The 11133-nt window shown below is 40.3% G+C and overlaps 1 protein-coding gene across 1 annotated transcript in view; it reads right to left on the minus strand.

Moving 5' to 3' along the window:
• SYT10 (synaptotagmin 10) overlaps window positions 1–10604 on the minus strand; it is a 64059-nt gene extending 53455 nt beyond the window's left edge. The window contains exon 1 of the mRNA XM_010954099.3: window positions 10017–10604. Coding sequence (XP_010952401.1) covers window positions 10017–10167 — 151 coding nt within the window. The 5' untranslated portion in view covers window positions 10168–10604. The remainder of the gene's footprint in view (window positions 1–10016) is intronic.
• Between the last annotated feature and the right edge of the window lie 529 nt (window positions 10605–11133).

Consider the following 11133-nt stretch of genomic DNA (forward strand, 5'->3'; position numbering starts at 1 on the left):
TGGGGGATGGTATGAGTTTGGACTTAGTTCAAATTAAAATAAGCAGTCCCAGAAACATTTTTAAGTCAAGGTTTTGAAATGGTTGGATATATACTTCAGAAATATTCTGGCTAGGCAGAAGAGTGGAGGCCAGATTAGAAAAGGAAAAGTAGTTAACAGATTATGGTAGTCATCCGTATGAGATCACAGTGGCTCTGAACAAGGGTTGCTGAAATGAGAAAAATAATAGATTTCTGGAGATAACTGGGAAATTAAAAGTTCTAGGGAAGAAGTATAAAGATTGAAGGACCAGAACAGGACTCGCTGGGAGATGAACAGGACTAAAGTAAGGAAAACCAGGACTTCACCTTTAGCTGAACTGGGGTGGGAGCACTTGTGTTCACACAAGCAGAAATTTTGAATAAGGTGTTGGTCACACATGATTGCCACTCAAGATAAAACTGGAGGAATTTCTCAAATAGTAGAATCTGAACCCATGAAAGAGAAGATTAAAAACTCCAGAGAACCCTGAGTGCACCAATACTGAAAGACAGAGAACTTGAAGGAACAAAGAATGCACATTGAAGACCAAGAAAGAGCAGATGTATGAAAAAAATGAGATCACCGTGTTTTCATAGAAGTCTGGAAAAGAGTATTTTTAAGAAGTGGTAAGCAGTATAAAAAGTTAAAATAAGTTTAATTAAAACAAGAGTTGACAAGTAACCATTAACTTGAACAAATAAGTCATTAGTGAATTCGATGAGACTAGTGAAGCAGAGGCTGTGTTAACCAGATTGACGCCATTTAATGGATAAATAGGAGTAAGGAATTGGAGTCTGTGAATGAAGATAGTTCCTTTAGGAACCTGTATTTAGGAAAGGAGGAAGGAGACAGCACTAGAGCAGCCCATGAAATTGATGGAGGTGTTTTTATTAGTATGTGCAATATATTTTAGCATGTTTCAAAATTTATGGAATGGAGTGAGTAGCCAAGAGATACGAAATTAAGCAGAGTGAAAGATTAATTGTAATGTCTCATAAAAGGTGACAATGGATGGATTCTGAAGCAAAGGTGAGCGGTTTGGATCACTTCTTTCCTTGTAGGAAAGAGATGGTTCTGAATCAGGTAAGTTTATAGGTATAGGCTGGAAGTCAAGTGAATTCTTGTTTATAATGTTCTCTACAAAGTACGAGTTAGGATCAACAGCCACTTATTTTGGGATCTTTGGGAATAATCTGAAATATTTAATAGAGTGGGAAAAGTTTGAACTTTAGAGAACAGGAGAAAACTGAATAGGAAAACATGGGATGTCTGGTCAGAATTGAGGGTTCTTTTGAAAATTGGAGACTAAGAATGATACCGGTCTTCTTGGTTTTAAAATCTCCTAAATTTTCAGTTTCTCTGGTGTATGAGCAGAGAAGAAGATTGATTTATCCATGAATGAGAACCCCCTACCCTCTCAGGCGAATGTGATAAAACTCGAAAGTGATTGCAAGGATGAAATGATGTATGCTAAGCACAACACCGTATTTATTGACAGGGAATTCACAAGGAAGTAGAAAAGTGCATGAAGTTTCCCAATGAGAGAGAGAAAAGCACAGCAGGTTTGGGTTGGAGATTGGGATATCTGAATTTATACTTCTAACACAGCACTGTTGACAAGTGTTTGGGCATGACCATAAAAGCCAAGGTAACGGAGAGAGGAGGAGAAGGCCACCGGAGGAAAGGGGCCAGCCACTGGGGAGCCAGGGTGATGAATATGCATGGATTGCCTTCTCCACTAAGACTTTGATGTTACTCACTGTAATAAGCAAACTGGAGGAATAGGATCTCTCTAGCACAGACTTTCAATGTCTCTGGATAATCAAAGAGAATCCATTATATGCCATTCATTGAGTGATTATCTCAGTAAGAATCACAGTTCATGAAATTGACAAAAATTAGATTACATTCAAAAATAATCAGGTTTAAAATTGCTCAAACTCTGGTTTCATCACACACATTGGCATATATGGATAATTGTTTCCACCACTATCTATAGACATCTGTCTGTCTGACTGACTTGATAGCTCTGACCCATTTTTAGCTATAAAGATGTCACTCTTACCATGTCTTAATATCTCAAAAAAGTGACATAGTTCTGAAAACACTAAAAAGACCACTTTCATCAGAAAACAGTAAGCCAAAAAAATGCCAATTCCTCAAACTTTTAGCAAAATAGAACTTTGCTGAAGTATATGATTAGGTCATAACATTTGCACAGTCTTGATCACCATGGATTGTACATTCTGTTAGATCTAATTACCTATTACCCATGCAGATAACGATGCAGGAAAGAACAGACCAATTGGTGTGCTTTCAATTCTAATTCCTGCTGCCTTAGTTGATAATCCTGTGTCTTTTCTGTATCACTTTTTTAAATTTTAGAATTCTAGTTCTTTAATTTTTTCAAATGTGCCAAAAAGTTATTTCTCAACTAATCTGAAATTATAATTCAGTTCATGTCTATTCCAAGCCTTTTGTTTCTTTGGTTGATTCTCCATTGCTGCCTGAGGACTGATCACATTTATGGCAACAGTCTGTAGAGAGTGAGCAGTCATAAAACTCAGATCAGCACCTCTTATTCAAAGAAAGCTGAGGAAAGCTGCCTCTAAAGTGAAAAGTTTTAATTATCTTTGCAGTTAACTTACTCATACTCTTCATACGGTGTTACTATAATAGGGCGTAATTCTGACACCCATAACAGAAGACCAAAATAATAGCCAGTTAAACGTAAGGTATAAAATAAAAATTCTATGTGATAAGAAAGCATCAAGCCATAATTTCATTTACAACATTCTTTTCCCCTTTTTCATACCATATAAAATAATGGTGCATCTTATAATTAACAACATCTTAGATTCAATGAAACATGGTATCAAGTATGGTACCAGACATGGTATTAAAATATCCAGGGAGAGGTTATAGCTCAAGAGGTAGAGCACTGGCTTAGCATGCTTGAGGTCCTGGGTTCAATCCCTAGTACCTCCTCTAAAAATAAATCAAACTTAGTTACCTCCCCCCCACCAAAATAAAATAATTAAATAATATAATAATAAATAAAATATAAAGCTATTTAAATAAAAAAGAAATATCCAAATTTATTTTTAAAATCTTTATGTATATTCATAATTGAGTAATGACTTATAATCTGTGACTGTATATCAATTCCACCTTTACATTAACTTGAACAGCTATGCACAACAGTTAATTACTAGTACCAGGACATTTTAATGTCCAGCACAGTGGTTTTCACATGGTACAAGCTGAATAACTATTTGTTGAATAAAAGTATAATACTAAAACCACCTCTCACATTAACAACTCATACTATAACATATTTGAGATGATAATAGGCTTCTTAATATTGCTTTGTCTGTGACTACAAATCTGTGACTACTGAAACAGAACTAAGGAAATAATGGAGACTGAAGAGAAAATAACTGTCTTCATTGTTTAATTAAAATCATTCTGCAGTATGGACAAGCTGATATTTACAAGGCTTTTAAAACTGACTGTAATGTTCTCTATTCAATAACAGAATGTTAAATTAAACAGTAGATCATAACACACTTCGGGATCCATCTGAGTGAAAAATAAAGGTTAATATCAGTTCCTTTTTCCTCTCACCACCGCTTGTTGATAATGCTGCCTTCTAGCTCTTCGGCCATCACAGCACCATTCCATGAAGGAGCGTGTGCGCGTGTGTATACTGTGTTACATATTATACACATGTAGTATTATATTTTCTGATAGTCTACCTAAGCCATGTTTAATGTCAGCTCTTACAGCTTTAGTGGCCACTTAGGGTAATTAAATTATGAGGGAAAAAAATTACCTTATTTAGATAATAAGCAGCAGCTATCTCTTCTGTCAGGGATTCAGTTTCTAAACTTGGTCAGTGTTGGGCATTCCACCAAAAGAGGAAATTGCTATTGTACAGATTAGAAACAAACAAAATAATTCATTGACCTTTAATAGTAACACTCCTCATTAGGAGGTCTATTTTCTTGGAAACATCCATACTATTATACTTCGGGACCTTTGAACAAATGACTCTCAGCTCTTTTCCATTGTAGTATTTTGTCTCCAATGCCTCATAGTGTTGAATTTTAATAATAATATGGATTGCTAATTACATAACCTAGTCAAAATATAGTAGGAAAATAAAACGGATGAGATTTTAATAAATTATTTTTCTAATTTTAAATTATCAAAAAACAATTTAGCTGATAATTGAGTTTTCATCTGTTTTCACCATAGGCTTTTTAATGAATGTATAAAAAGAGCTCTATTGCTAATTACATGAGTTCAAAGTTGTACATTTCAAGCACACCAAAATTGTTTACATGATGTTAAGGTTGAAACAAATCAATTATATTTGGCCAAGAATATGAGTAAACACTAGTGCACACTTAAGCACATATGCAGGCATATACTCAAGTAAATACACAATGAAAACATTGTGTCTTATATTTGGATGACAGCAAGCCTCAAAAAAAAAAATTGGGGATTTGGGTCATAATGCACACTGAGAAATCTAATTGATACCTCCCAATATGCCACTAATTATAGTCAATAGCACAATAATAAAAAGCCTTTCTTTACAAACATTTGTTCCATTGCCCTTTACCACCACGAGTGTCTCCAGGATCTCTTATTATTCCTACTTTTTGTTGAGCCTAGGACAGGATCTAAGAAGCCCTGAGTTCTTATCCTAGCTAAATCACTAATGAGGTGTGATTTGAGGGGAAGCTGCTAACTTCTCCTCCCTTAGTTTTCAAAACTGCAAAATGATGATTTCTTGTTCTAACGGTAACGACTAACAGAAATTTGAATAATGATTATGATTATTTCTCCCATGCTACTTTCTACTTAAGCAAACTAACAAGGTTCTCTTTTACTATTGTAAATGGATGTATTAAACAGATATTCCCACTTTTCTAGAACTTTAATAAACTCAATACCTTTATTATGTAACATTTACAAATTTAGCCATGGATCATAGTCCTACCTGAACACACTCTGAGGAAAGTCAATGGACATCCATACGATGTTCAATTGCCTTTTCATGAGTATGTTGACCATTATATCCTACCTTTTAAATGCCTCGAGTGCTCTAATTTTTGCCATTATCAGAAAGCTAAATACCTGGTAGGCATATCTACATAGGATACGTACTGGACGCTGTAGACAAAGATACAAATATATACAATTTAGGTTCAGAATGGATTTGGAGATTATTAAATAGCACCCATTGCTATACAAATAAGTATACTGAGGCTCCTTGAGGATAAACACGTTAATTAGTTATTCATTCTTTCATTCATTCAACAAATGTTTATTGAGATTCTTAAAGGAGCCACAGATTTTTCCAGGCACTGAGGATAAAACAGTAAATAAGCCACTTCCCTTAAAAAGTTTAGTCTATTGAATTAACATGTATGCCATTAGCAGAATAAAATGTAGATCAGAACACAATTATGTTTTCAAAGTATAGATTATTTTAATTGGCATTGGACATTTATTAAACATTTATGATAATGTTTATTTTCTGCCATAAGCTTGTACCAAAAAAATTTGTAAATGAATGCAGATGTATCCCAAATAATGGCCTTTTTTTTTTCTTTCCATAAAACAAAATTACAATGATGATTAGCTTTTAAAGAAAATGTGATCAGAATGAAATGGACAGCTATATACTTTGTATATTAAATCATTCTTGAAAGAATCAGATTTCAGAGATTCACAGCTCATATAAAGAGGAAATATAGGTCTCAACTTGTCTTAAGGGGGAGAAAGATTACGGCAAAAAAAAAAAAAAAAATCCTGTCAATACTGCCAAAATATTGACATCTCAGAATGAGGAATAATAGATGTTTGCTGATACCTGCGTGGCCTTTGAAGCCAAGGGAGTTGTCTATTTCCCTTTGAAGCAAATGAGACTAAGAATAATGTGCATTGATGATCATATAAAAATGAGACTGGAAGTAGTAGGAACTGGACATTCTTCAGTGGAGTATCAATGTCTGGGAAGAAAAAACCCTCTAGGGCATATAGCTCTTCAGATGGGCTGATAGTTTTGAATTCTTTGTGGTTCAACTATAGGTTTCAGACCTGTAAGTCTCAAGGAAAACTTTCTACTAAGTTTCTAAATTGTAATTCTTCATACAATCATTAGAATGTGTAAAACTCAGACACAAAAAAATGAAATTAATTATGTAATCATTTGCTTTATACTTGTAGGAAAAAAATCCTATGAAGCCCCCTCCTCATTTTAAACAATTATGGTAGACTTATTCTCGGGGGAAATCATGATGTAATATTAAAATTTTTACTTAGCCGTCTTTTTTCTTATTAGTCCAGTAACTTCAATGAAATTGTTTGCCATACACCTACCTGTCCCCACAGCTAAGAAACTGAAGAACATATATCTGAATTTAGAAGAATGTGTTTAAATTTTTATTTTAGAATTCTCAGTACCAAATTAAAAGTGTAAAAATGCAAATTTACAACATTGATGAATTAAAAGTTTATTTAAAATATTTAAATCATGGTTAGGTCTATACAGCTGTGATGTGACTGTGAGCTTAGGTGGGTTTGATCAGCTGCATTTATGCGGTATGTCTTTCAATCACCATGGTTTCCAAAAACCTCATAAGCATCTGGATATGGAGCAGCAATTAAATTCTGACCGGAAATGAACTCAAATCCAGTTCAAAAACTATTATGTATATTGCATCACAGTACATTTAAGGCCAATTGCTTATTCTGTATTTTCCCTAAGTATTCTAATACTAAATCATATTGTACGTTAATGACTTAGTGGGTAGACTATCTATTTAGGGGTAGAGGGAGAATCAGTGGTAGAATGACTGCAAAAATTTGATTTTCCAAAGAAATTCCATATGATGAACTTTCTAGTGTGCTAGTAATGATGCCTTCAATAGTCTCTAATAAACTATTCCAAAAGAGTAAATTAACTGGTGTTGTCATCTGCAGTTAAGCTTCATAAATTTTACTAAAGCAGAGGATCTGTCAATTTGCTTGTTTGATCCTCAAGACAGTAACACTGCTGTAGCGGGACTTGAATTTGCCACCTATGGGCAACTATTGACATTACATTTACAACTATTTACATAGTATTTGCATTGCATTAAGTTTTATAAGTAATCTAGAGATGAGTTCAGGGATATGGGAGGATGTGGCTTTAGGTTATATGCAAACACCACACCACTGTATATAAGGAACTTGAGCATCATGGATTTTGGTTATCTGTAGGGGCTCCTGGAACAAATACCCCATGGATACCAAGGGAGGACTGTACCTGACATTCTTTCCCTCTGCCCCTATGTGAAGGAATCTAAAAATATACACAATCTGCAAACCTGCAGCTGTCACCGCACCTTTGGGGTAACTGACACCATCTGGGCAGGCAGTGCTGACAGACATTTAAAGTAAAAAAACCACTGTACCATTCAATGTCCATGTCCTCCTACAACTATGTCTTTCTCATTAAACAAACAAGTAGGACCACCTACCGGAAGTATGTTATGTAGGGATCTTTAATAAAGGGCACAAGTGCATATGTTATAAAAAAAAACCTACTTTAAAGAACAAAGTGAGGCTGGGTGGCTAATTACTGTAAGTTAAGATTTGGTAACTAATCTTTAATCCATTTCATAGCTCTCTATTGGTATTGGGAGTTTATTTGCAGATTAGAGTATTTTACTTTCAATGATTGTACAAATTTACAAATAGAGAATGTAAATCAATCTTATGCCTCTTTATATCTTAGACAATCTTGTAGAATGTCTTTTCTAGTGATAACCATTCAATAAATAGTCTTATATTAAATCAAATACCTTATTTGAATAGCATATATTTTCCCTTAAGGATGAAAAAATATCCATGTGATTGTTTTAGGCTATTTTTTGCCCACTTTTTGCTCTCAAGGGGAAGTCCGAGAGGAATTAGGGCTACAACTACTTCTGCTTTTGACAAGCTCAGACAATTCATATATTGTTTGACCTCAAACTGCTAGTTGTGTATTGATAAAAGATTTAGGAGCTAGTATTTGGTTTCCAATCTTCAAATTTTCTTCATTATCAGTCAATTCGAGACCCAGGAAATCAATCCTTGGTGTATGATCACGAAGGAGGGGGTGTGGGGTGGAAATCAGTACTTTTATCCACAGCATCAACTATTAAACGACCACGTATAGGTCTTCAAACTTAAATACTCTCATTTCTTCCACTGCAGCTTTGTCTCCGAGTCTTATCTTTAGCGCGCGTATCATCAAAGGCATTTCAGAGGAGCTTATTCCATCATCACAAAGGACTTTAAGTTCTCACTATTTGGAGTGTTTACCTCATGCTTAGCAGCTGTACACATGACACGTATACTCAGTGTTCACTCAGCCCCTTCCACGAATACAGTTTCATAACTTCCTAGGAATGTAACACCCACTGAACAAATGGAAAAAAGCTCATTGTCTGTTGCGATTCACAAAATGTCTAAGTTCTCAGCACATGCACTGCAGCAATTATGCATCATTCCACTCCAGGGCATCTTCTCCAGTTCTGCCAAATGCAGATAGAAGCTTCTCTTGGTTCCTGTTGCCATGATCAGAGGTTTTTCACAAGGGCAGATATTCCACCTAGATAATGGTATGTAAAAGCTAAGCCACACCGATTCCCCACCTCCATCCCCTCTCCCTTTGCCTCTGGTGGTGGCGGCGGCTGGGGGATCACTGACAGTGGGCTCCTCGCCTCCTTCCCAACGCGCAGGCTTTTCCACCGTCGCGCTGCGCACTGAGCTGAGGTCCAGCTCTACTTGTTGCCCTGGCTACCCTTAACCCACCAAGGCCGCCGCGGTCCTAAAATGACAGGAGAGCAAAGAGAGAAAGAAACAAGGCACTACAGAAGTAATGGCAACCTTCCAGCCCGATGACGAAAATCTGAAGCCAGTTTGTCTCCCGAAGCAACAAGTGACCCTCTCACAAGGGACTCCTGAAACCACGGGGCCCGCAGCTCCCGAAATCCATCTCGCCCGCGTCCACAGCACAACAGGCTGCACAAATCGCCTCTCCCCCGAGCATGACCAAAACACTGGCTCTGATACGCCCCCCCACCCTCTTTAAGAAAAACCTGTCACCTGAGACTTCTTTCCGCCTCCAGAGTTCTGCTGCTCGTTGTGCTCTTGAGCCCACTCAGGGTTTTGGCAAGTTTCCTGAAGGGGCAGAGAGGATGCCTGTGTGTTGGGATGCGTATGAGCGCGTGAATGGAAGGGATTTATAACCTCCTCCCTGTCTTCCCACTTAATTCTGTATCTGCGCTGAGCCTTACTTGTCGCCTCAAAAAAATGGAAGTAATCCCTGCTGTTGCGCCAAAGGCATCACGAAGCCCTGGAAAAGCATATGTATTACGTGAAAGAGCTCTGGCACCGGCACATGCTCCACAGTTTGCGGTCGCGGGTTGCCCCTATCGGGATCCTTTCTGCTCTCGGGGAACCAAGGCAGCCCCGTTTGCTTGGCGGTTCTTGGCGCCCAAGCACGTTTTCTCCGGCCCGGTCCCTTCCCCGGGACGAGCGAGGGCAGCCGGAGTCCGATGGCGAGCGGCCCCCGCGGGCAGCGCTCTGGGAACCGTCCCGGCGCCGCCGCCCGCGCTCGCCTCTCGGCTCCGGGAGGGCGATCGGAAGCGTGGGAGAGCGCGGGAAGAGGGGGGTGCGGGCGCCTGGGAGCGAGAGACGGTGCCGGCTGGCGAGGAGCGGACCAGAGACGCGGAAGAAGCCCGGCAGACGGAGACGAGGAGACAAAACCCAAACAGCACGCGCGCAAAGTCACCAGGCGCGGAGAAGGAAGGAGCGAGGTAGGACAGGAAGGCGCCGCATCCCAAAGATGCCCGGGCGCGGCGCGGCCGGCGCAGGACCCGGGAGCCCGGAGCCCATGCCAGTCCCGGGGGGCTGCGGGGTCGCGAGCGGAGCCCTCCCCCGGTTACCTGTGCTGCCGCCGCCCTGGCTGCCCCTGTCCGGGGGGAAGATGCTGGAGCACTTCTCCCACTCCACCTGGCCCGCGAAGCACAGCTCTGTGACGATGTGCAGCGCCTTCTGGCACAGGCTGCTCACTCCGTCCTCCTTGTGGAAACTCATTGTTTGGCCTCGTTTACCCCCGGGAGCCGTCGTTTCCCCTTCGCGTCACCTCTAGGCTGGCCCTTCTGGCGCCCTAAGCCATATCCCGCCCGCAGGGGCTCGGGCCCGCCAGGGAGCGCGCGGCTAAGAGGCGGCAACTCTTAGGGGCCCCACGTTGGCCCCATGGCGGGAGCGGAGGGCTCGGGAGAAGGCGCAGAGGCTGGGGCAGGAGCGGCGCGAAGCGGCGGCGACGCGAGGTTTTCGGGAACTCTCACGCCGTCCTAAGGAGCCAAAGCAAGCTGCAGAGAGAGACCCGGCGTGGAGCGCGGAGGGGAGGAGAGGACGCAGAAAAGCTAAAGCCCTCGACTCGCACAAGCGTTTGTGTTTGTGGCGGGTGCCTGGCAGCGGCGCGTCCAATCGCAGCCTGCGAGGGCCCGGTGACCCCCGGCGGGATGCGCGATCCCCCTTCTCTAGTTCGGGGTGGGGTGGGATTGGCACTGGGGGAGGGGGCTCTGGCGCGCCTGCTGGGCTCGCCTGCTGAGCCCCGGGGGTGCTCTTCTGTGCGCTCTGCGCCGCAGAGAGATCTCGATTTTTCTCCGTACCTTTCCCAGCATCCGTACCCGGTACCCCAGTCTCCTAATCACCCCAGGCCTACTACAGATATGTGCTGCTGTCTGTGTTCTATCCTGTTCCACTTTTCTGAAAAGTCATTCCAACTGAAAACAAGCCGGAAAAAATTAAATTGAAGAAAATGAGTAATCAAACCAGACGTCTATAGAAAGAAGAAAGACGTCCCTGGAAAGTATTTTTAAAATGATTTCTAATCATGATGGTTTAGAGACAATGTTTAACCGGAGAGATCTTTTCATTACTTGTAGTGAAATTCACCATAAGGTACATTCACTGTTTACCCAGTTTAGTTTTTCTTTATGCGTAAATAAAGTGAATAGGCAGATTTAAATGTATTGCCTTTCTGATTTTTTGTTG

The sequence above is a fragment of the Camelus bactrianus genome, chromosome 34 (genome assembly GCF_048773025.1).
Source record: "Camelus bactrianus isolate YW-2024 breed Bactrian camel chromosome 34, ASM4877302v1, whole genome shotgun sequence".
Taxonomy (NCBI): Eukaryota; Metazoa; Chordata; class Mammalia; order Artiodactyla; family Camelidae; genus Camelus; species Camelus bactrianus.